Source organism: Muscardinus avellanarius, assembly GCF_963383645.1.
Source record: "Muscardinus avellanarius genome assembly, chromosome: 2".
In the NCBI taxonomy this organism is placed as follows: domain Eukaryota; kingdom Metazoa; phylum Chordata; class Mammalia; order Rodentia; family Gliridae; genus Muscardinus; species Muscardinus avellanarius.
In genome coordinates, this window is record NC_137787.1 from 202,933,849 (window position 1) to 202,960,100 (window position 26,252).

The 26,252-nt window shown below is 39.9% G+C and overlaps 1 protein-coding gene across 1 annotated transcript in view; it reads left to right on the forward strand.

The window, feature by feature from the left end:
• Positions 1-785: 785 nt before the first annotated feature.
• CDC16 (cell division cycle 16) overlaps positions 786-26,252 on the forward strand; it is a gene marked incomplete at both ends in the record, with an annotated part of 34,394 nt that continues 8,927 nt past the window's right edge. The window contains 14 exons of the mRNA XM_080689906.1: positions 786-833; positions 2,689-2,743; positions 2,844-2,941; positions 4,493-4,531; positions 4,829-4,969; positions 6,996-7,155; positions 8,038-8,129; positions 8,668-8,801; positions 9,674-9,753; positions 10,757-10,806; positions 11,605-11,678; positions 13,578-13,703; positions 23,966-24,118; positions 25,574-25,637. Of these exons, the coding sequence (XP_080546032.1) occupies positions 786-833; positions 2,689-2,743; positions 2,844-2,941; positions 4,493-4,531; positions 4,829-4,969; positions 6,996-7,155; positions 8,038-8,129; positions 8,668-8,801; positions 9,674-9,753; positions 10,757-10,806; positions 11,605-11,678; positions 13,578-13,703; positions 23,966-24,118; positions 25,574-25,637 (1,314 nt within the window). The remainder of the gene's footprint in view (positions 834-2,688; positions 2,744-2,843; positions 2,942-4,492; positions 4,532-4,828; positions 4,970-6,995; positions 7,156-8,037; positions 8,130-8,667; positions 8,802-9,673; positions 9,754-10,756; positions 10,807-11,604; positions 11,679-13,577; positions 13,704-23,965; positions 24,119-25,573; positions 25,638-26,252) is intronic.

The window sequence follows — 26,252 nt, forward strand, 5'->3', positions numbered from 1 at the left end:
AACTCAGCCTTATCTGACAAACAACAAAAGATAAACAAGGCTGGAAGTGTAGTTTAGAGGTAGAAAGCTCCTGGGCTCACTTCCCAGGATCTAACACACACCACTACCATCAACACCACCACCACCACATACCTTGCCACATGCCTGCAAGAGGAGTGGGAACTGAGATAAAACATATGGGGCAGATGTAAAACTACATCTTCAAAACATTAGCTGGTCATATGCCTGTGTGCAGGACCAGAAAAGGACTCAGCATACTGCCCAGAGTAGCCAGAGAAACAGTTTTGAGTTTTATATTCTCTTGGCCCCTTTTCATTTTTTTTTTTCTCCCTTTTCAGGCTTTTGTACTTATTTTGAGGTAAGGTCTCACTAAGTTGCCCAGGCTGGACTCGAAGTTGCATCCTTCTGCCTAATCCTCCCAAGTGGCTGGGATTACAGCTAGGCATTTATAACAACTTTATTTACTTTGTAAAGGTAATACATGGTCATGGACCGAAATTCAAAAAGCACTAGATATTTAGAGAAGTGCTTCTCTCACATATCCCGCCTCTCTCCTCCCTCCCCAAAGGCCTTGCGCCCAGTCTCCCACGGTGCCCTGGGCCTCGGAACACTGTAGGACGCGTCCCGGTGGCCGGAACCAGAGATGATGCTCACTTCTCGCGACAGAAGGGACGCTTTTGCTGGGGACTTCCGGGGCGGGGCCTGCTGGGAGCGGAAGTGCCGTGTGGCGCGCAGGGCCGGGGCGTTCTGAGTCGGGCTGTGGCCGCTGGGCGGGCCGCGCAGTCATGAACCTGGAGCGGCTGCGGAAGCGCGTTCGGCAGTACCTGGACCAGGTGCGGCGGCCGAGCGCGAGCCCGAGAGGCGGGCGGAGCGATGGCGGCCGCGCGGGGCTGGGGCAGGGAGGTGGAGGGAGCTCCCGCGAGGCCTCGAGCTTTGGCTGGCCTGCTGCAGCACGCATTGGCCAGGTTCACTTGTCATTCTCGTGTGGCCTAATGCACACGGACACAGCTAACACGAGCTTGTCTCCAGGCAGAGCTTTAAACACGTCCAGCTGCCTGCCTCTGTCCCCTGCACCACCTGGAGTGGAGTACAGCCGGTGCGCACTGCCTCCGGGGTCAGCATCAGTGTGATGCCTTTTAGTTTTCTTAAAATGCTTGCTGTAAGTCGGGGCTTAAGTGTGGTGCAGGTCTGTGACCGAAGTAGTTGGGAGACAGACACAGGAGGATCACAGCTTCAACGCCGGCCTTAGCACCTTAGTTAGGCTCTCAGCAACCTAGCTAGACCTTGTTTCCAAATAAAAAATAAAACCGGTGTGTGTGGGTGTAGCTTGGAGGTAGAATGCCTCTGGGTTCAATCACCTATAACACACACACACACACACACACACACACACACACACACACACACACACACACCACTTCCCCCACCTTGCTCTTCCAGTAAATGGGAAACGAAGAAGGAAGGGGAAAGCCGTGTTCAGGCCAGAGTGTTTGGAATTGTATGCTAAGTAGTATGACCAAATGTCTGTAGGACGCTGGAATGTTTCTGTTTATCAGAAGTCAGTTGAGTTAAATTATGTGTGATCAAAGAAAAGACTTTTTCTTTGACAATGGGATGTATAGAGGAATAACACCAGGCCTGGTTTCCATGTTCGGGGCACTTATTCTTAGCTGAGTTGTCATGGTCCACAGAATTCCGCCTGCCCACCTGTTTGGCAATCCTGTTGTGGTTTGTGTCCAGGGAAACCGAGGCAAAAGCTACAAAGATCAAGATGTGAAAACCAGGAACTAAAGCTAGCTGTGGTAAACTTGTGAGTTGCTTCCCATTGTCAGGAGGTGACATTCCTTACTGTCAGTGATGTGAATGTGTGTATACTAAATTCCAACTTGGAATTTGTTAACAACTTATTGGAAATGTCATAAATATCAGCACTGGAAGTACTAGTGACTAAATACCACAAGATATTGCAAAATAACAATTTAAATTACCTTCAGTTTTAGATACTTGCTGATTTTTTTATAGTGCAAAGTTTTTTAAACTACTCTCATGATTTTTATACATAAGGATCTTACAGTAATGTTTTTATTGTACCATTGAACTAAACCTCATCCTAGCTGAACTATATGACATGATATAGAAAAATTTATTGTATTGCTGGGTGTGGTGGTGCATGCTTGTAATCCCAGCATTCGGGAGGCTGAGACCAGAGGATCGCGGCTCATGGACAGCCTCAGCTACTACTGAGGCTCTTTGCAACTTCGTGAGATTGCTTTTCAAAATAAAGAATAGCCGGGCATGGTAGCGCATGCTTGTAATCCCTGCGCTTGGGAGGCTGAGACAAGAGGATCGCACAGGTTTGAAGCCAGCCTCAGCTACTTAGTGAGGCACTCAGCAATTTAGTGAGACCCTTTTTCCAAATAAAATATAAAATAGGTCTGGGAGTATATCCTGGAGGTAGAAAGCCTCTGGGTTCCACCCCCAGTACCACCAAAAAAAAAAAAAAAAATAGGGCTGGGGTTGTAGTTCAGAGGTAGAATGCCCCTGAGTCCATCCCCAGTACCACACACACAAAAATTTACTGTATTGAAATGTTGACTTTTTATATGGCATTCTAATGATAGTAGACATCTGTTCAGAATTGTGGGAATAACAACAGTTACCCCTTTTTTGTTTTTGTTTTGTATGCAGCAACAGTATCAAAGTGCTCTGTTTTGGGCAGACAAAGTAGCTTCACTCTCTCATGGTGAGTGACAAATGCTAATTTTTCAAATTAAGTAAAAAAAAAAAAAACTTTTCTGTTTTATCTTATAGTTCTACTGTTTCTTTAATCCCCCCTCCCCCAGAGGAACCCCAGGACGTTTATTGGTTGGCTCAGTGTCTTTACCTGACAGCACAGTATCACAGAGCAGCCCATGCAATACGGTCACGAAAACTAGACAAAGTAAGTTTGTGAACGTCAGAGCTTTCAAAGCTGTACAGTATGTTGTTAGTATTTTAAGTGTATGTCCTGTTTATGTCAGACTTACTTAACGGAATTAAATTTTTTGAATGTAAAAATTTCTAGCCAGGCATGGTGATGGCAGGCTTGTAATCCCAGCATTTGGGAGGCTGAGACAGGAGGATCACAGTTCAAGGACAACCTCAGCTAGTTAGGCCCTTTGCAACTCAGTGAGACCCTGTTTCAAAATAAAGAATAAAAAATCAGGCTGAGGGTGTCTCTCAGAGGTAGAATGCCCCTGGGTTCCATCCCCAGTACTGCAAAAAAAAAAAAAAAAAAAAAAAAAAAATTCGAATCTTATTCACATTGTCTTTTTACCCCACCCCCATCTAGTCTCCAAGTTCTAAAACTTCTGTTTCTGTTGTTGTTTGTTTACTTATTTTGAGATGGGAGTCTCACTATCTTGCCAGGCTTGTCCTGAGCTCTTGGACTCAAGGGAACCTCCTGTTTCAACCTCACAAGTATCTGGGAATGCACACATGCACCACCATGCCCAGCTTGAAAATTATGTTTTCTTTGTAGTTCTGAAATTGTATTTCTTTCTATCTCCTCACCACTCATATTTCAAGTCTTCAGTTTCTCTGTTCTGTTGGGGCCTGTCTTTGTATCTCTTCAACAGGAACATTTTTCTCCTTTCTGCACTCCCTGGGTCCAGTCCTTCTGGCAGATTATCATAAGAGGTTTTCCTAGAACATAGTTCTGATTAAGTCACCCGGATAACCATTCGTTGATTTTTTTTCTCCTTACAGGATAAAACCAGATGCACTGCTGAGCTTGGTGATGCCTGCCTGTAATCTCAGTACTTGGGAGGCTGAGACAGGAGAACCCCAAATTCGAAGATAGCCTTGGCAACTTAGTGAGACCCTGTTTGAAAATAGACAAAGTATAGTTGAGAGAGAGAAAGCCCTGTACAATAAAAATTCCCCTGTACAATAAAAATAAAAAAGCCTTCCCAGGTGTGTTGGCATATGCCTGTAATCCCAGCAGTTGGGAAGCTGAGACAGGAGGATCACGGTTCACGGACAGCCTCAGCTACTACTTAGAGAAGCCCACTGCAACTCAGTGAGACTGTTTTTCAAAATAAAGAATAAAAAATTGGGCTAGGGTTGTAGTTCGGAGGTAGAATGCCCCTGGATTCCATTCCCAGTACCGCAAAATAAATAAATAAATAGGCTGGAGGTGGAGCTTAAATTAGAATGTCCCTGTGTTCAATCCCTAGTACAAAAAGAAAAGTAGAAAAAAAAACCTCTCTTTATATATAGTGCTATATTCATCTCTCCTCTATTGTATCTTCCTTATTCCTTTTTGAATCCTTGGTTCCTGGTAAACAGTAAGTTCATAGTGAATAAGGGCTAAAAAGACTACATTTTTTTTTTTTTACTGCAAGAGTTAAAGGAGGAATTATGAAAATAGTTCATTCTATTTCATGCTTACAGTTTTATTTTAAAGTGAAAATTCATACTATTTTGACCACTTTAAATAATTTTTTCCTAGTTATATGAAGCATGTCGTTACCTTGCCGCTAGATGCCATGTAAGTATGCTCAATTTCCTTATTAGTTGGTGAATGTTTGATTATGTGACTGTTATGCATCCCTCATATGCATGGGAGAGTTTTGGTGGTACAGCATGATGGGTTAGTGTGGTTATTTCATGAGGAAATGTTCTTTTCTTTGGTATTGTTTGTTGTAAAATACCAGTTTTTTACCAAAAGCTGATATACATGAATAAAATTGTACTTTAGGTATTTTAAATTGAGTGGATATAGTATTTATTCCTTTTAAAGTCCAGGAGTTGTGGATGATGAATGGTATTTCTGTTTTCCACATAGTATGCTGCAAAAGAACACCAGCAGGCTCTTGATATTCTTGACATGGAGGAACCCATTAATAAAAGGCTGTTTGAAAAGTACTTGAAGGATGAGAGTGGCTTGAGAGACCCGTCCAGTGACTGGGAAGTGTCCCCGTCCTCCGTGAGTAAATCACCCGCTTGCTTCACTATGGCAGTAGGAAGTGCCATGTTACACAGCAAACCTTTTACTTGTGTGTCATGTGTTAAAAAGTTATGGTCTCCAGCTTATATGCCTTGCCCACCCAAGCAAAGATTCGGAGGCATTTCTGAGGAAACCTTTAGTTGGCAGCTGCAGTGGTACCTTCTGAGGCTGTCGAAATAGGCTGACCTGAGAACTTCTCAGACAAGAGCCCTTGAACTAAAAATCCACAGATGTAACAGTTTCCCTTCTCCCTGTGTTCAGCAGTGTTTTGAGAACCTTGATTAACTTAGATTGTTTCCAGGAATGGTTCTGTGTTGTCATTTACTTAATAGTATGTTTTAACTTGTGTACTTATCCATTAAGTTCCAACAGATGTATGATTTACTTAGTGAATGACTCTTGGTCAGATCACCAACCTGGATTGCTATTCTTTTTTGTAACAGTTTATTGAGATATAATTCATATATTAGACAGTCTATCCATTTAAAGTGTACAGTTTGATGGCTTTTAGCATATTCACAGAGCTGTGCAAACTTCAGGTTTTTTTTTTTTTTTTTTTTTTTTTTTTTTTTTAATGATACTGGGGGTTGAGCCCAGGGGCATTCTGCCTCTGAGCTACACTCTCACTAAGTTGTGGAGGGCCTCACTAAGTTGCTGAGGCTGGCTGCAAACCTACAGTTCTCCTATCTCAGCCTCTTATGTACTAGGATTATAGGCATTGCCATCGCGCCTGGCTTCAATTGTAGAACTTTTTTTTTTTTTTTTTTTTTTTTTTTTTCAGGTCTGGGGCTGGAACCCAGAGGCATTTGACCTCCGAGCTACACCCCCTGCCCTATTTTTTATTCTTTATTTTGAAACAGGGTTTCACTGAGTTGCGAAGAGCCTCACTAAGTAGCTTGTAGAACATTTTTATTACTATGAAAGATCCTCCACACCTTAGCTGTTATCAACAAATCCCCCTATTTTTCCAGTTATTGTTTGTAACATTTATGAGGAAGATTATCTGCTTTTTACTTTAAAAAGCTAGGCGTGTACATTTCTTAGTGTTGGCTTATTTTATTATTTTGACCATTCATCTAGTCACGTGGCAAGCGTACTAGTTTTTGTGCTAAGAATGCATATGTGAGGGAGGTTGGTGTTATTTTTGGATCACTTATCTATTAATCTGTCTGCTATGAATGCATGCTTTATTTGTAATGCATTGCTTGTTTTAGAAAATTAATTTCTTTAAACAACTCAGAATGCTACCTAGGCCTAAGGTTCTGTAAGACGGTGAGGAAAGAACACTGAAGTCAAGGTAGTTTAAATCGTTGGCCAGGGTCACAAGCAGGTTGCAGTGCCAGAATGTGAAGACAGGTTTGTGGACTCTGGTGAGCCACACCCCAGCCTCTCTTACCCTGGGCTGCCTTGCTGCCAGTTTCTACTAACTAGGAGTAAATCATTGGGATCTGAGTATCAAACTGTCTTATGATTTGATTTTATACACACACTCTGCTGTCTCTAAATCCAAACTGTACTGCTTGGAGTAAAACATGTAATGCACTTAGTAGCCATCTGTGTGCATTAGTTATAAAGATTTGTTAGAATAAAGAAAGCAGAGCCCATGGAAGATAGGCTAAGAAGGCTTTGCTTTGCCCTTGTGTTTCTGTCGATTAATGCTTTGCTTTGACCTGCCAGGTAGGGTGAGCCAAATCCTTGTAAACTTAGTAAAAACTTCTTAGCATTGTAATAATATATAGCTCATGATAAAAAATTCAGTTTAAAAATTGTTTTTGTTTTTTTGTAATGGAAATTGAACCCAGGGGCATTCTACCTCCGAATTAGATACCAGACCTTTTTATTTTTATTTTGAAATATGGTCTTGCTGATTTGCTGAGGCTGGGCCTTGAACCTTGTGATCTTCCTATTTCAGCCACCTAAGTACTAGGATTGTAGATCTGTGCCACCATGCCTAACAGTTTAAAAGTTTTGGCTTAGTATGTGACTCATCGTATTTTTCCAGCAGATAAAGAGTTCTATTTGTCTTCTACGGGGAAAAATCTATGATGCCCTAGATAACCGAACCCTAGCTACCTACAGTTACAAAGAAGCTTTGAAGCTTGATGTCTATTGTTTTGAAGCATTTGATCTTTTAACATCACACCACATGTTGACAGCACAAGAAGGTTTGGAAACTCAGGTGTTTGTATGTTTAGCTCAGTACTGTTTGGGTCGTTTTCTTCTCTGAAATCTCTGTAACGAAGAGCACGTGTAAACAGACTTACTGATTCTCTTAATGTCTTTAAATATGAAGCACACTGCAAAATGTAATATAATGCTGGGGTCTTTAGGGATTGTGGTATCATGAAGTCATCTTTTTGAGAAGCAATTTGGGGGAGTATCAACCAGGATTTCAACATCTGATTCAGTGATTCTCAACATTGTTGCACTTTAAAATACTTGAGGAGCTTTAAAAACATCAGTGTCCAGGTCCCAGCTTCTGTCAGACCAATCCAGTCAGAATCTCTGGAGGGGGGACCCCACCATCAGAAGGTTTAAAGTTCCCAGATGATCCTGATGTACCACAGGAACTGAGAACACTGACCAGGTGTGTTAGCAATGATGCAAGGTGGTCATTCAACAGAGCGGAGAAGAAATGCGATTCATACGTGTCTTAGACTAGCACCGTGATTCTTAACCACTGTGGTCATTTTAACATTTGGAGACTTTGGTCATCATAACTTGGGTGGGGAGATGACCCCACCAAGTGAGAGGCTGCTGCTAGCATCTCACAGGTGGACACCAGAGATACTGAGAGATGCTGAAGTGCACAGAGGCCTCCCCGCAGAGTCGGCCACGCAGCCTTAGCAGTGCTGAAGCCATGCTTCTTAGTCTGGTTGATGAAGGCAGCCCTCTGTCCCAAGCCTGCAGGTGGCCACTGTGTCTGCTTTCTCCAGTGTGTTTTGATCTTGTTTTTTTTTTCTCTTGAGTTGATTTATGGGTATTTTTAGTTGCTTTTTTTCTATAAATAATTATAAGAACATTCTTTGTTTCTCACCATTTTTAAGAGAAAGAACTTCTTGAGTCACTACCTCTTAGCAAGCTATGTGCAGAAGAACAAGAATTGCTACGTTTTCTATTTGAGAACAAATTAAAGAAGGTAAGGGAAAAATCAGCATTTGCTTTATGTGAATATAATTTCTTCCATTAGATTTGGACTTTATTCCTTCATTAGTTAAAAATTTTAAGATAAAAAATCTTATTAGCACATTTGCATGGAGTGTTATATTATTTAAAATACATTATAAGAGCCGGGCGTGGTGGCACACGCTTGTAATCCCTGCGCTTGGGAGGCTGAGACAGGAGCATCACACAGGTTCAAAGCCAGCCTCGGCTACTTAGTGAGGCTCTCAGCAACTTAGTGAGACCCTGTTTTCAAATAAAATATAAAAATAGGTCTGGGAGTATAGCCTGGAGGTAGAAAGCCCCTGGGTTCTACTCTTAGTACCACCAAACAAACAAACAAACAAACAAACAAAACATGATATGATACCTAAAACTAAAGTTAAAGAAGTTTTCAAGGACTCATATATAATTTTTGTAAATGTTTTAACTGTTGGGGCCAAAACAGAGATTGAGTCTACTATCTTTTGATTTGTTATAGCTGATTGAGTTTATGTTTTATTTCTCTGTTTCAGTATAATAAGCCTAGTGAAACTGTCATCCCTGAGTCTGTAGATGGCTTACAAGATAATCTGGATGTGGTAGTGTCTTTAGCTGAGAGACATTATTATAATTGTGATTTTAAGATGTGCTACAAGCTTACTTCTGCGTAAGTATATTGACCATTTCTGTTTAGGAACGTGGAGTTCAGTCCATACCTACATAATTCATAGGCATGCTTTCTGAGTAATCTCAAACAAGTTGAAGATAGTTAAAGTTACTTTTACCATTTGCAGAGTTCTGAATAGGCTGAAAATAGCAGTGTCCAGACACAGTTTGTTCAGATTTGTAGGTTTATTAAGTAATTTGGGAAGTATATACATGTTTGTCCTCCTAATTTGATGTTTTTGATAGTTTGAAAAAATATCATTTTGGCTCATGGTTTTATAAAATTCTTTATTAAAGTAGGGGCTAGCTCATTGATAGAGTACTTGCTTGGCATGCACAAGACCCTGGGTTTGATCCTGAGCCCTGCAGGAAAAAAAAAAAAAAAAATTGGAGTTATTGCAGCCCTACAGACACTGGTGCTCATAAGCCAAGCCTTTCCCACGCCTCCTGTACCGGGTCCCCAGTATGTCTCCTTATACGTGTCATCAGCTAAATCTACATATTATATTCATGGGGATTCTTTGAGGTTGTTTAAAGTTCTTGAAATCACAAAAAGTTTAATTGACAGCTACTTTGGATCTATTTAATGGTTATTTTTAATCTTTTAAAGTAACTTATTTTATATATTACAGTTCTTGTTAATTTAAGGTAAATGAATGTGGTATTTATTTTTATTCCTTCAAAATAAGCTATAATTTTCCCTTTCCTTTATAACTTAGTAACTGCTTTAATTGAAAGTGAAAAGGGGTCATATTATAGCCCACAGCATTATGTGTGATACGTAGGATTAAACATAGCTGATTATGACAGGTGCTTTCATATACCATGAAACACATTATTACTGGGGTAGTAATGTGTTGCTTCAACTTTCAGAGTAATGGAAAAAGATCCTTTCCATGCAAATTGTTTACCCGTACATATCGGGACCCTTGTGGAGCTAAATAAAGCAAATGGTAAGAGATTTCATTTGACTTAATTCTTAAGACAAAAAGAAAATTTTATCTATTCTGGCTTCCTGTTTTCTTTTTTTTTTTTTTTTTTTTTTTTTTTGGTGGTACTGGGGTTCCTGGAAGCCCTTCTACCTCGGGGCTACACTCCCAGACCTATTTTATATTTTTGAAACAGGGTCTCTTACGCCAGCACGGCTGGCTTCGAACCTGCGCGATCCTCCTGTCTCCGTCTCCCAAGCGCGGGGATTACAAGCGTGCGCCACCACGGCCGGCCCCTGGCTTCCTGTTTTCTATATGTAATTGATGTTCAAAATATATTAGCTCTATAGTGTTGGGTACCCATTTTGACTATTTTTTTTTTCATTTTTTGGTAAATTTCTTAAGAAAATTTATATGGCAAGAATTATTTAGACATTGAAAGGGCCAAGTTTTTTGCTTGGGTTTTCCTTTAATTTCAAAAATGTTTAATTGTGTTTAGGTGGCAGTTGTTCTTAAATCTTTTAAAACTCAATAGTGAACTCTGCCAGGAAGCAATAAAACCCCCAAGTACTCCAACTCCAAACCCCTGCTGCTCTCTGATCTGTGACCAGCATCACATCCCTTAGAATATGTTGGAAAAGTAGACTCTACCGGTCCAGCACTGAATCCGGAGCCTGCATGCAGGACCTGTCATCATGAAATACAAGGACTGACACATTTCTTAGGAGCAAGCAATCCCATTGATGTGATAAATTTGAAGATCCAACCAGTTTGATTGATAATGTCCAAGATAGTTCATCCTGGGCCTGTAGCATAAGAGATGTGGGCTTCTGATCTGGGGAGGGTGTATCTGCAAGGTGGGATTTTTATATCCATAGCTTAAATGGGTTTTGTGCCTAAAAGGGGGGAAATAAGAGATCGCTGCTGTGAGATTTTGTGGATTGTGAAGAGTTTTAACTAGTTGGAGAGTCAGATTTTAAGCTGCATTGATATGAATAATTGAATTTTTTCTTTTTTCGGATTCTAGAACTTTTTTATCTTTCTCATAAACTGGTGGATTTATATCCTAGTAATCCTGTAAGTAATAACTCTGTTTTTCTTATCTGAATTTTAAGAAACTACTTTAGTATTTAGACAGCAGTGTATATTAAGTTCAAGCAAATAATATTTTATTTTTAAAGCATAAGTACAGAATCTCCTAATACTTAAAATATTAGAAAGCAGCATTAATATCATTGTTTTTAATTATGATGAAATAATAATTTAAGACAAAACCTTTATTTTATAGGAATTATAATGCTTTTTTTAAAATACTTAACATACAACAGTATAAAATACTGACCATGCCCATCACATACCTGCCTTTCATAAGGAATGTAATTAGTAGTGTTTTCAGGTTACATGTATAAGACAATGTACTGAGTTTGTACATTGGTTTGAATCAGTACATGTCTTCCAGTCTGCCATGGTTCAGAATGGAGACCCTGAATGGGAAATAGAATCAGGAACTGTGTCCTTAAAGACAAAAGGCCCAGGAATCAGGGTCTAAGTCTCAGACAGGACAAGAATCTGCTCCATCCCAGTGTGAAGTGAGTGCAGGGGAAGTCAGCTAACTGAAACTCAGAGCTGGGGCAGAGAAAAGCAAAGCCAGGGTCCATCAAGGAGCCACAGGCAGGTGTCCTTAGCAGCCTCATCTCTGGTGGCAGCTGATCTGTTCTGTTCTCATCTAGGACCTCATTAGACTGTTTCAGATGAGATTTAATTTGACCTGAGCTATGTGACCTAGAAAACCTGGTCTACCGCCCTGTCTAGCCAGCTTGTTAGATTCCAGCCCATGTTAAGCATCTTTGTCATGGCAGATATTGCACTTTTTAGGTGTCTTGGTTTGCAGTGGGATGTTACTATCTCATGGTTGGTCATAAAAACGAACATGCCAGAAGATACCTCAGGTATGAACTTGTTTCTTCCTCTGGTGAACCTATAGGAAGAGAAATCTCGATCATACCATATGTTCTGATGCAGTAAGTAGTGTATACTTTAAAAGTAGTGTGAAAGGAGAAATACTCTCCAGCACATCCAGCTCTGTTCTGTGTGCCTTGTCCTTTGTAAGGTGAAAGGAGGTAAAGAAATCTGTGTTGTAGATCTCCTCAAGAGCTTAGATATTTCCCATTTTTTGTGTAAGTGAGAATAGATAGGAAGCAGTAGGGAATAATACAGTTTGAAAAGTTCTGTTTTCCATGTATGGAGATACTGTTAGCCTTTTATATTTAGGATTTTCATTAAAAGTTTGTGAAATAACACAAAACTTAACATGAGATTAGGGCCACTAAATGTGATTTAAAACAGAATTCTTGGCCAGGTGAACAGGTTCTGTAAGTATCTCTATGGTTTTAGCTGAAGAAAAGCTATGCTGTCTAAACATGCTTACTTCACCACTATTATGTGAGCAGAGAAATGTCTAGGATCACTTAGAGACTTTAAATGCAGTAAGTGCTGTGATTCACTCTGCAAACAAAATAGAAAATGGTTTCTATGGAGGAAAGTATGAACTTGGGAATCAGGTTTGAATTCTAATCAAGTGTCTGAAATCCCAGCTGTGATTCCTAGAGAAAATTAGTTTCTGTGGCTCTCATTCTTTAAAAGAAATGAAGATGATGTAATACTTATATCCCTGGATCATTAAGAAACTTGATGACATAACAGGGCCTTTTACTAGGAAGGAATAGGAAGAGCTCTCTGGTTAGTTGTATGTGCCGTTTTGTAGAAAAGCTTGTGATTAGAAAGGCAGTTAGTGTTGTAGAAGTTCTTTTGAATTGTGTTTCTTTGATTTTGATTGTGATTTAGTGACAGACCATACCTAAAGCAGATACCATTTGAGCGAAAGACAGCCTAGAAAATAAACTACTGGACAGGAGATCACCCTTCATATTTTCCATGTTTTTTGTGATATGTTCTGTTTGTTCCTTGTTGCGGTTTAACCACTGCTGTATGTCCACTGATTGAAGACTAATATATAGCCCAGTCCCTGTAACTAGTGTGAATCTCTTACTGCCATCTATAGATACTGAATACTCCATGCTTCAGTATACTTGTCTTTAAAATGTAATTTGTCAGCCGGCATGGTGGCTCATGCTTGTAATACCAGCATTTGGGAAGGTGAGACCAGAGAATCATAGTTCAAAGACAGCCTCAGCTACTTAGTGAGACCCGGTTTCAAAATAAAGAATAAATATAGGGCTGGGGTTGTAGCTTGGAGGTAGAATGCCCCTGGGTTCCATCCCCAGTATCACACACACAAAAAAAGAATAAAAAAAAATTGGGTTGGGGTGTAGCTAAGAGGTAGAATACCCTTGGGTTCCATCCCCAGTACTGCAACAAAACAAAACAAAATATAACTTACCTTGCAAGTTGTTAAAATGAGACCATGCATCTTAGGCTTCCAACCGGGGACCTGGCACAGAGCACCTCTTCCTCATTAGGTGATTGCTGCTGCTACCACCACTTTCCTTTCCGTTACAAAGTAGGCTTCTGGGTTAAGGGATACTTTTGTAAGTTGTATGCAGAATGCTAACAGGTTCAGCTCCAGCATCTAAAAAGGTGTAGACCTCTAAAATTTTTAAAAATTCTGCTTGTACTGTTAAACATCATTTTAGTTTGATGCATTATCATAAATGTTACATTAGTGTTTAAGTTGTTTAGTCCATTTATTCTGTTAATGTTAGCAATATCTTTGAGGCCATTTATATGAAATTATTTAATAATAAATGCATTATTATAAATAAATTTATTATAAATAATAAATGCATTATTAATAATAAATGCATTACTTGAATGAATGTTTTGTTTAGCAAAGCCACAACGCTTGAGAAGACCTACGGGCCTGCGTGGATAGCCTATGGCCACTCGTTTGCAGTTGAGAGCGAGCATGACCAGGCGATGGCTGCGTACTTCACAGCAGCGCAGCTGATGAAAGGGTATGGGGGCAGCTGACGAACCTCACAGAAGGGTTTTCTTGCCAACAATGCATTGGAATTTCTGTTATTGCCACACAGCAGCATATGTTTGCTTCTTACCTAGTATAGTAGCTTGCGATTATAGGGTAACTATGGAAATGGAAGGGAGAGAAGTTTATGTCAGCAGCTTGTGTCAGCCAGTACAAGAGGGACTGGGAAATTAGCCTAAGGGAAGAGATGAGTGCCAAAGCCCCTTTCACATGCACATGTACAATGAAGTATTCATGAGCAGAGTTACTGTTATAGTGTATCTAATGCCAAAAGTTACTTGATGTAGTGTGGTAGTACAGGAATATATTTGCCAGTATTCTAGATCTATGTCAGCATTATATATTAATATTAATGTACCCTGTGTTACTTTGGGGAGTGGAGTCTTTCTGTTACTCCCAGTGATCCCTCGGCCTTGCTGTTGGTTACTTCTTGGAGAGTTCTTTTGTACTGATGACTTCTGCTGACCAGTGACTTCATCCCTGTATCCCTGTGTGGACAAGCAGTGAAAGTGTGATGTCCAGACTGTCTGTACTCACTTTCTTGCTCTTCTACTCAGGGCCATGAGGTCTTGGGCAGATTACCCTCCTTAAAAGTAGGAATAATATCAAAACTTACTCAGTGGCTAATTGTGAGGAATAATTGAGATAATAAAGATTTTTTTTTTCTTTCTTTTTTTTTTAATTTTTATTTTATTGGTGCACTGTATTCATACATCATAGTGGGATACAAACTTTTGTAGTCATACATGCACACATCGCCCAGTCAGCCCCCACCCGATCCCCACCCCATTCTCTCCCCATCCCTCCCTCCCATGCTTGGCTTAGTGGTTGACATCTAGTATTATAGCAATTTATCCAAAATTAAAAATGATAATCTCACATAACAGTTTCATTTGTCTGATACCAAGCTTTTGATGACTTAAAGATAACATTTCAATATTTCTTTTTGCTTTCTTTCTTACCAGAGAATATTTTTTTCTTTTTTTTAGGTGAAACCATCATATATTTATTTTTCAGAAAAAAATCTATCCTGATATGGAATATGGACTCTAGATACCCAAAACAATCTCGAAGCAAAAACAAAGCTAGAAGATGTATATTTTCTGATTTCAAACCATATAAAGCTACAATAATTGAAACAGTGTAGTACTGTTCTAAAGGCAGATATATAGACCATTGGAGTTAAATACAAGCCTAGAGCTAACTTCTTCCCTATATTGTCAAGTTATTTTTGACAAGGTTTCCACGAACATTTGGTGGTGGAAATAATAATCTTTTAACTAAATATTGTTGAAAAATAATAATTACATGGAAAAGAATAAAATTGGACCCTTACCTAATCCCACATACAAGTATTAACTCAAACTAGATAAAAGACCTAAATATAAATCTTAAGACTATAAACTTTTAGGAGAAAATCTGGGTCATAAAACCTCACAACATTGAAATTGGCAGTGATTTCTTGGATATGATTTCAATGGCACAGGCAACAGAAGAATATACAAACTCCCTAAAAAATAAAAGAAAATATTGTATATCCAAAGACAATGTAAACAGAGTTAAAAGTTACTAATAGAATTGGATAAAATATTTCCAAATGCTATATCTGAAGGTATATTAGTATTCCAACTAGAAATCCTAAAAATTAACAACAATAAAAGCAAACAATACAATTTAGAGATAGGTAAAAGACTAACATAAATAATGAATCTCCACAGATAACCAATCTTAGTTGTCTGTTGGATGGAAACTCTTGTTTCTCTGGTTCTGGTGAGTGTTACCTATTTCTTCTTTGTAGTTAATCTCTTTGAGTATTTTCTCTAGCGCTGGTTTTGAAGACATAAATTCCTTCAGTTTCTGTTTGTCATGGAAGCTTCTTATTTCTCCATCTAATTTGATAGAAAGTTTTGCTGGATAGGAAATTTTTGGCTGGAAGTTGTTTTCTTTCAGAGTTTGGAATATGTTACTCCAAGCCCTTCTGGCTCTCATGACTTGGTTTGGGAAGTCTGGAGTGATTCTAATTGGTTTGCCTCTGAATGTCACTTGGCCCTTTGTTTTTGTTGCCTTTAAGATTCTCTGCTTGGCTTCCACATTGGTCATTTTGACAATTATATGGCGTGGGGATCCTCTTCTCCGATCCTGTCTAAAGGGAGTTCTATAAGTTTCCTGGATCTGTGTATCAACCTCTTGCTCTATATTTGGAAAATTTTCTGCTATTACTTCCTTGAAGAGATTGTTGATCCCTTTGGTATCACTTTCTTTTCCCTCCTCTATTCCAATTATTCTTAGGTTAGCTCTCTTAAGATGGGCCCATATTTCTTCAATGTCAGATTCCTGCTGTTGGATATCTTTTTCTAGATTAGAAACTATGCATTCATTTTTGGATTGCTCATCTTCTAAGAGCGAGATTCTGTTCTCCATGTGGTCTAATCGGTTGTTTGTGCTTTGAATTGAGGCCTTTACTTCATTAATTGCATCTTTTATCTCTTTTTGGCTCTCTCTGAGTTCTTTTCGAAGCACCTCTATTATTTCTACAGTTATTTTCCTGATTTGATCTTCTAGAAATCTCTGATTTTCTGTTTTATCAGGTTCTGATGCTGTGGGGTTGTGGGCATTCATTGCTCCATTGTTATTCCTCTTTCCCATGATTTCGGAGGTTTGTGCCTTCTCTGGGTTCTTCCCTTGGGTCACTATGGCTTCAGTTAAGGTGCTCTGGATCTCGAGTCTGTATTATCTCAGACCCTACTACTCCTTTACTGGGTTGTATCACAGAGTCTCCGACCCAGGGAGTCGATAGAGGCTGCTTTAAACTATGGGGGGTGCCAGGTTGCACGCTCTCCTATGGTGTGATATCTCTGCCACCACCACTCCCTCACTGGGTCAAGTCCCAGGAGGCACAATACTGGGATTTCTCCTCTGTGGCCCGCAATTTGACTCACTGTTCTTGAGTACGTAGATGTAGCTGTACTGGACTCGGTGAATTTACTGCTGCTGCCGCCGCCAGTGGCAATATGGCGCCTCTGCCACGCCCTCGGCCATGAGGCTGGCGTATTTTTTCTTCTCTGGTTTTGATTTCCACTCTGAATCCCTGCAGCGTGTGCTGAGCTCAGCCACTGGGAGCTTTAAATGCTGTCTGCGCCGAAAGATCCCGCCTGGCTGTTCCGCATCGGCTCACCTCGGCTTGCTGTAGCCGTCCGCTGAGTTCGCCGCTGCCGCCGGCAGTATGGTGCTGCTGCCGCGTCCTCGGGCGTGTGTGTCTCCTCTGTGGCCCTGAGCTCTGTTCTCAGTCCGCTTTCTCTCTGGAGCCTGGTGGTTTTTTTGTTTTTCTGGTGATGGTGTTTTCTGGCTATGAAAGGCGCTCTTTTTGTGGTAATGGAGATTGGTTGTTAGCGGGACTCTTAAGCCCCGCTTTTCTCGGTCGCCATCTTCCCGGAAGTCGATAATAAAGATTTTGAACAGTCTTATATTTAGAAGGTACTCAATGAAAGTTGGCTACTTTAAATTATTTATAGAATTGAGGGGTGGGGTCTATAGTTATATTGAACTTCATTTTGATAGATCTGATCTACCTTTTCCCACTATCATTTTTTTTTAATAGGTCTGGTGATGGAACCCAAGGGTATTTGACCTCTGAGCTACACCCTCTGCCCTATTTTTTATTCTTTATTTTGAAACGGTCTCACTAAGTTGTGGAGGGCCTCACTAATTAGCTGAAGCTGTCCGCAAACCCTACTCCTCTGGTGTCAGCCTCCCAAATTCTGGGATTACAAGCGTGTGCCACCACGCCTGGCTCACTATCAGTTTTTTTGACATTCAGTCCTGCATCTAGATTATTGTCTGTAGATTTTTTTTTTTTTTTCCTTTTAGGTACTGGAAATGGAACCCAGGGACATTCGACCTCTGAGCTACAACCCCCAGCCCTATTTTGTATTCTTTATTCACTGACTTGCAAAGGGCCTGACTAAGTAGCTGAGGCTGTCTGTGAACCATGATTCTCTTGTTTTAGCCTCTCGAATGCTGGGATTACAAGCGTGCACCACCACGCCCGGCTCTGTAGCTTTTTAATATTTATATTTGGTAGGTAGCCTTTTTTAAAAATCTAACTGATCATCTATGAGAATATTTGAAGGATATAGCTTTAGCTTCCTAACTGTATTAGTCAGCTCAAGCTGCTATAACAAGAACACAAACTGGCTGACTTAACAGAAACATACTTTCTTATAGTCTTGTAGGCTGGAAGTCCAAGGACCAGTAATGGCTGATTGAGTTCTCAGCTCTCTTGCTGTGCCCTCACATGGCACAGTGAGCTTTGATGGGCCTTCATTTTTTTATAAGGCAATAGTCCTGTTGGATTAAGGTCCTACTCATGACCTCATTTCACTTTATTACTCTTTACAGGCCTGTCTCTAAAGACGATCACAGCGGATCACCTTTTGTGTGTGGGGGGGCAATGTTGTGGATTAAACCCCCAGAGGGCATTCTACCTTGAAGCTACAACTCCAGCCCCAATTTATTTTTTATTTGGAAACAGATTCTTGCTAAGTGGTTGAGGGACTCACTAGCTGAGGCTGGCCTTGAACCTGTGATCCTTCTGTTTCAGCCTCCCAAGTACTGGAATTACAGGTGTGTGTTATCAATATATGGTTGGAGGGGCCTCAGACAATTACTTCACAGTACAAACTACTGGAAATAATCCTCTAGGTTATAATTCTTGGTCCCATTCCTGAGTGCCTCAATAGTCCTCACCCTCAGTCCCATCCTTTCTGTCCTGTCTGTCAAGGAGCATTTGGCCTTCGGTGCTGTGCTGAAGCTCAGCTCCAGACTCTGCACATTGCCCTCCTCTGTTAGCTTGATCATTAGCAGCAAGAGGTTCTCTGTAACTCACTCTGATATGTTTCTAAGGAGCACATTGCTAGGGCCTGGAACTTGATATTCTGGGTGCTCAAAAACCCAGGATAGTTATTAGTTACTGGTTAGTCCATAGCTAAGAATCAAAGTCAGTGATAATTAAGAACATGATTAATGCCTTTAGTGTTTCCTAATCTAACAAACTTTGCTATTAAATTCTCATATCAAGCTGGGTGTAGTGGCACACGATTGTAATCCCAGAATTTGGGAGGCAGAGACAGGACTGCAGGTTCTAAGCCAGCCTCAGCAACTTAGTGATACCCTGTTTTTAAAAAAAAAAAAAAAAAAACCCAACTTGGGTAGAATGCCCCCTTAGGTTCAATCCCCTGTATCTCCTCAAAAATAAATAACCTAGGCAATCGTGGCACATGCCTGTAATCCCATTACTTGGGAAGATGAAACAGGAGGAGCATAGGTTTGAGGACAGCCTCAGCAAATAGTGAGACTGTCATCAGCCTAGTGAGACCCTGTTTCAAAATTAAAATAGCCGGGCGTGGTGGCGCACGCTTGTAATCCCCGCGCTTGGGAGGCAGAGACAGGAGGATCGCGCAGGTTCGAAGCCAGCCGCGCGCGCTGGTTTAGGAGACCCTGTTTCCAAAATGAAAATGTAAAAATAGGTCTGGGAGTGTAGCCCGGAGGTAGAAGGGCTTCCAGGAACCCCAGTACCACCAAAAAAAAAAAAAAAAAAAAAAAAATTAAAATAAAAGCTGGGTGTATTGGCACATGCTTGTAAGCCCTGCATTTGAGAGGCTGAGATAGAAGGATTGTGGTTTGCAAACAGCCTCAGCTACTTAGGCCCTTTGCAACTCAGTGAGACCCTGTTTCAAAACAAAGAATAAAAAAATAGGGCTAGGGATGTAGCTCAGAGGTAGAATGCCCCTGGGTTCTATCCCCTGTACTTAAAAAAAAAAAAAAAAAAAGAGAGAGAGAAAAGAAAAATAAATAAATAAAATAGGTCTGGAGGTATAGCTCATAGTTAGAGTGCCCCTGGGTTCAGTCTCTAATACCACCAAAATAAATAAATAAATAAAGCATTATGTCCCTCTGAATTTCATATCTCCATCAAAACAGCTTTACTTGCTCTTAACTTGCCCATATTTGGATAAATATTTGAAACTAGGTATTTTAAGTTTTTGTTGTGATTTCTTCTCTGAGTTGTTGGTTATTTAAGAACGTTAATTTTTTACATGTTTGTGAATCTCTCAGATTTTCTCTTGTTAACTGATTTCTCACTCAGTTCCTCTGTGGCTGGAGGATATACTTTGTGAGATTTCTATTCTTTTTCTACGAGATATGGTCTCATGAGATATGGTCTTGTAGAAGAGACATGTGATTTCTTCTGGGGATTGTTCCAGATATGCTTGAAAATTCTGCTTTTGTGGCTGGGGTAGTCTACAGACACCTGATAGGTCTAATCTTTATCATATTGTCTTCAATGACTACCATTTCCTTGTTGATCTTCTACCTTCATTCCAAGTGGAGGATTGAAGTCTAGCTCTTGATGTTGAATTGTCGACTTCCACCTCTAGTTCGGTAGTTTTCGTTTCATGTATTCTATGTGGCGGTTTTTAGGTGCTGCATCATTTTGTGTCTTCTTCATCATCATTGGTTTTATCTGACTTTGGTGTAGTCACACCAGCTCTCCTTTATTTCTGTCTTCATGATTTCCATCTTTTTACTTTCACCTTGTTTATTCATTGGAACCTGAAGTATTATCACGTTTTTGTATATCTCTCCTTTGGATTGGCGTGTGCGTCCCCTGTGCTTTGACTTAATTACTACCAGCAAGGTAGGCTTGCATTGCCCATTGTGTATTGTTTTCTATATTCTCTGTCTTCTTTGTTCCTGTTGATTTTTGTTTGCTTTTATAGTGTGCCACTTTTAATTAATTTTTCCCCTACATTTTTTTTTTCAGTACCAGGGATGGAACCCAAGGGCATTCTACCACAGAGCTACACTCCCAGCCCTATTTTTTTTATTGTTTATTTTGAAACAGGGTCTCACTGATTTGCAAAGGACCTCACTAAAGTATCTTGGAACTAACTGGTTTAGATTATTACTAACTTGATTTCACTAGTATACCAGAACATTACTCTTTTCCCTCCAGTCTCCTTTGTGGGTTTTTTTTGCTTTGTGCTATTGGGGATTGAAGTCGGGCATTCTGCCCTCAAGCTGTTACCCCTACCCCCAGCCCTTTTGTTTTATTTTTTGGTTCTGAAATATAGTGTCTTGCTAGATTGCTGCAAGTTTTGCTAAATTGCTGAGGCTGGCCTTGAACCTGTGATCCTTTTATTTCAGCCTCCCAGGTACTGAGGTTACATGTGTGTGCCACCATGCCAGGGTCTTTTGTGCTTTTTTTCTTTATTATTATTATTTTTTTTTCCAGTGGTACTGGAGTTCCTGGAAACCCTTCTACCTCTGGGCTACACTCCCAGACCTATTTTATTTTTGGAAACAGGGTCTTTTAAGCCAACGCGGCTGGCTTTGAAACTGCGCGATCCTCCTGTCTCCACCTCTCAAGTGCCGGGATTACCACCATGCCCGGCGCTTTTTTTCTTTTTTGCGGTACTGAGGATTGAACCCCGAGGCATTCTACCTCTGAGCTACACTCCTAGCCCTATTTATTACTATTTATTTATTTATTATGGTACTGGGGGTGGAACCCAGGGGCTTTCTACCTCTGGACTATACTCCCAGACCTATTTCATACTTTATTTGGAAACAGGGTCTCACTAAGTTGCTGAGAGCCTCACTCAGTAGCTGAGGCTGGCTTCGAACTTGTGTGATCCTCCTGTCTCAGCCTCCCAAGCACTGGAATTACAAGTGTGCACCACCACACCGGCTTATTAATTTTTATTTTGAAACAGGGTCTCACTGAGTTGTGGAGGCCTCACTAAATAACTGGCTGGCCATGAACTCACAGTCCTCGTGTCTCAGCCTCCCAAGTACTGGGATTACAAGTGTGTGCCACCACACCCAGCTTTTTTCGTGCTTTGTCATACAAGTTACATCTTATATATTATAAACTGGCCAGTGCAGAATTATAATTACTGTTTTACTCAGTTGTCTTTTAATAGAAGAAAATAATTGTGAACAAAATATATATTTGCATTTTTGTGTACTTAAACTGTAGTAACTTTTACCAGACACTTTTCTTTGTCTGGATTTGAGTTGTTATCTGGTGTCTTTTCATTTTAGCCTAAAAGATTCTCTTTAGTATTTCTTGTTGGACAGGTTTGTTGGTGATGGGTTCTCTCACTTATCCATCGTTACGATGACCTCTGCCTGTTTAAATCTGCTTTTAACCCTTCTAGTAAATTTTTTATTTCATCTTTCATACTTCTCCATTTAAGAATTGTCATTTTAAATTTTTATTTATTTATTTATTTATTTATTTATTTATTTTTTGTGGGTCTGGGGATGGAACTCAGGGGCATTCGACTTAGGAGCTACACCCCCTGCCCTATTTTTTATTCTTTATTTTGAAACAGGGTCTCACTAAGTTGCAGAGGGCCTCACTAAGTAGCTGAGGCTGTCTGTGAACCACGATCCTCCTGTCTCAGCCTCCAAATGCTGGGATGACGAGCGTGCACCACCATGCCCGGCAAGAATTATCATTTTTAAAAAACTCTTTCTCTTTATTTTTCTCTGTTGAGACATTGTTCTTATACTTTTAATTTTGTAGATATAATTTCCTTTAGTTCTTTGAATATTTGAAATAGCTTATTTAACATACTTGTTTTTAGGTCTACATCTAGACTTTTTTTGGGACAGTTTCTGTTGACTGCTTTTGTCCTGTACATGTGTTATGTTTCTTGTTCTTTGCATGTGTCTTTTTTATTTTTGTTGAAAGTAATGTAATGTGGCTGAAAATGAGATTCCCATCTCACCTTAGGATTTGTTATTGCCTCTGTTTTAGTGACTTCATTCTGTACTCTTTGCTGTTGGAGGCCACTGAGGCCTCTGCTCTATGGCTTGGCAGGGTTGCTGCATTTCTTGAACCAATGTCACCACCTTTGTGGAAGAATTTTGCCTGCTTGGGATACACTGTGTACTCTGCATCCAGGAAGAGGTGTTAGGCTTGGGCCCCCTCAGATCTTTCAAGCATGCTTAGAGCCGACACACATGTGTGGGGCCTGGAACTGTGGGGATGTGTCCTTAGTGCCCTGATAGACATCCACCCCCAGGTTTCAAGTCTTTGGCCAGTTATGGTAGCTGCCTCGGGCCTGTGTTTACTCTTGGTAAATAGTTGCTGCTGATGGTTTTCAACAAATGCCACAGGATAGATAATTTCACACTGAGTGAGCCCAGGTCATGCAAAACAGGCTGTCCCAGTTCAAGCAGTAATAATCGTTTGTGGACTGTTGCAGGATTTCTACCCTGCCATTCCTTCCAGCAGCCTTGGCACTGATTATGAGTTTACTACCACTGTTGGGATAGGAATTGGGACAGGACAGCCAAGGGTTGGCTATCTTTTGAACAGATACTCTTCAGTGGTTGTAGGCTCTTGTTTAACTCCCAAAGTTCTGAAAAGTTGATTTTGACATTATTTGCCAGTGGGTTTTTTTTTTTTTTTTTTTTTTTTTTGCTTCAAAGGAAGAGGAGATTTTCAGAGGTCCTTTCTCTGCCATTCTGAAAGTACCTTCTTCTCCAGGTGAATACTTCAGAAGGCTCTTCATTATCTCTCTGCAGATGATGTAATATTAATTTGAATCATGACTTCATAGACCTAAAATATGTATCAGCCAGCCAGTGTTTACAGGGAGAGTCTGTCATATTGCAGTCACTGATTTGATAGTATGGATATATGAAAATCAGTTGAGATGTAGTTAGTACTATGTCTAGAACTATCTCAGAGGATGAAAATAGAAATCATACACATAACTTGATTCAGAACTCTTTAGCCTAGAACCAGTACAAACTGATTATGATGGGTGTGTCCAGAAGAGAAACATTTAGGCTGGGAAAGCCAGGTAGCTTCATAAAGAGAATGAAACTTGACTGTGTTTGTCTTGGAGGATGGGTGGTGCTGGGTAGATACGGAGGACAGTTTGGGTGGGATCACACAAAGAACAGTACCATGCCTTTCTGTTTTAGAAAGTTTCTATTTTTTTACTGTGGCAAACTGAAAAATAAAAATAGTTTTCTGATAGAATCTACCAGTGGCAGCTGACTGGACTAAAAGCTCATTAGGCATTCATTAAATATTAATAAATTAAGAGTTGGACAAATGTCCTATTTTTCAAATAGATCTGAAACTGACAAATTTCTACTGAGTTCCAAAGTTTGGGATATTGAGTATGTGATATTTTCCAATATTTTTAGGTGTCATTTGCCAATGCTGTATATTGGATTAGAATATGGATTGACCAATAACTCAAAACTGGCTGAAAGATTCTTTGGCCAAGCACTCAGCATAGCACCTGAAGACCCATTTGTCATTCACGAGGTTGGTGTGGTTGCGTTTCAGAACGGAGAGTAAGTATTGGAAGTATTTGGCCTTTTAACTCTGTAAGTGAAGCTCAGTCCCTAGAGTTCATCTAATCAAAGAACCTCTTCAATTGGTTTTTATTTTTAAATATACTATTTTAGTAGAGATAGTTAGAAAGTATAATTCTTATCTTGGGTTTCCCTAGAATACCAAACCCACATATTGACCCTCCTTTCATCAGAATTGCTGCAAATTCTGATACCCACATGTGGCCTGGAGGCTCTCTAGGGTGGCATTCATATATTTGAGAATGTTTTCCCATGAATTTTGAAACAAAAGTCCTTTTTTTTTTTTTTTTTTAAGGTGCTGGGGATTGAACCCAGGGGCATTCTACCTCCAAGCTATACCCCCAACCCCTTTTTTATTTTGAAACAGGGTCTCACTAGGTTATGGAGAGCCTCTCTAAATTGCTGAGGCTAGTTTTGAATTTGTGATCTTTCTGTCTCAACCTTCCAAGTATTGGGATTATAGTCATGTGCCACCATGCCCAACTCAAAAGTCCTTTCTGATTAATTACTAGTAAATCAGAAATTAAACAGAATGACCCAGTCTCTTGTTTCCTGGCCCTTTTCTGTAGCCTTGGACATTTGTAGAATAAGTGATTTGGTGTCATACTCAAAAAGAAAAATGCCCGTGATCCTTTGCATTCGATTATACATAAATTTAAACAGTAAGTTAGAACTTTGGTGTTTTTATGTCATGTGTGTGTTCACAAAGTTGGGTTGTCTTAAGTATTTATAAAAACAAATGGAGGCTTTACAATATGTGGTAATAATTTAGTATAATGCAGTCCATCCTCAGTATTCACAAATTCTGTGCTTACAAATTAGCCTACTCACTAAGATTCGTCAGTTCCCAGTTGACCTCACACAAGGTCACTTTCACACAAGTACCTTTGCTTTGATCTAGTTAGTGTCATGTTTTTCACATTTTTGAAGTTTTTGTTGTTGTTTTTTTTTTTTTTTTACCACCACTCAAATTAATCCCCAAGCTTATTGGTGTCTTATGTTCATAACACAAGAAGCTGTGATATGCCTCAGGGGAGAAATACTTTTAGATGGGGATGAGCTCTATTCAGGACAGAGTGGTAGTGCTGTTGACTGAGTTTACTGTCAGCAAGTCAACAACACATGTTAAATAAGATGTCTGCAATAAAAACCCACATGAAGCAAGATTATTCACAACCAGTTGAACGGGTTTTGACCAGAGGGTTTCAGAACCTAAATACCACGAGTCATGAGAATTAGTGGTGCCTCCCAAGTTTCATACCCTGGGATGCCCTAAGATTAGCCACACACCTAACTTAAACTATAATATGAACCAGTTACTTCTAGCAGTTTACCCTACTTCATTTTAGTACTATTGGAAAGAGATGCTCAATTTTTCTTAAATGTTTATACTTGTTAATTTTGAATAACATAATCTTTTCCCCTCTATTTTAGATGGAAAACAGCAGAAAAATGGTTTCTTGATGCTTTGGAAAAAATTAAAGCTATTGGGAATGAGGTATTCTATGTACTGTCTGTAAATGCACATATATACACATAACCCTATGCATATTTACTGTTGAATAAGGAAAATAATAGAAACACACAATCTCTTGCCTAGAAGAGAATAACCTGATAGGTGTCAAAACAAAAAGTTTGGTAATGTTAAGGTTTTCAGACAGTAAACTGTTTTACCATATAGTAAAAAATTGGTTTGTTTCTAATTAAGGGACAGGCAAGTGTTGGGTGTTTGCTTCCTAAAAGGGTCCTAGCTCTGGCTTGTGGGAGCAGTCATAATGTATGAGATGATTATTTGAAACTGGGAATTTTGTATCGTTAGTGAAGCTGGTGTACGTGGTAGTGTGTAGAGTAGTGCTCCTCTAGAGCCTTAGAGAGCCTGGTCTTTGACTGAGGGCTACAGAATTTAGCAGCAGTCCACTTCTACAGGGCCAGCTGTCATTCAAATTTAGACCTTTTGTTGCTTATCCTCACTATGTGCTCTCTAATATTTAGACCTTTTAATGTTTGCAACACTTGGCTAGGTTCTTATTCTGATTTTTTCTTTTTTTGGTGGAACCCAGAGGCATTCTGCTTCCGAGCTTTTCCCCCAGACCTATTTTATTCTTTTATCTGG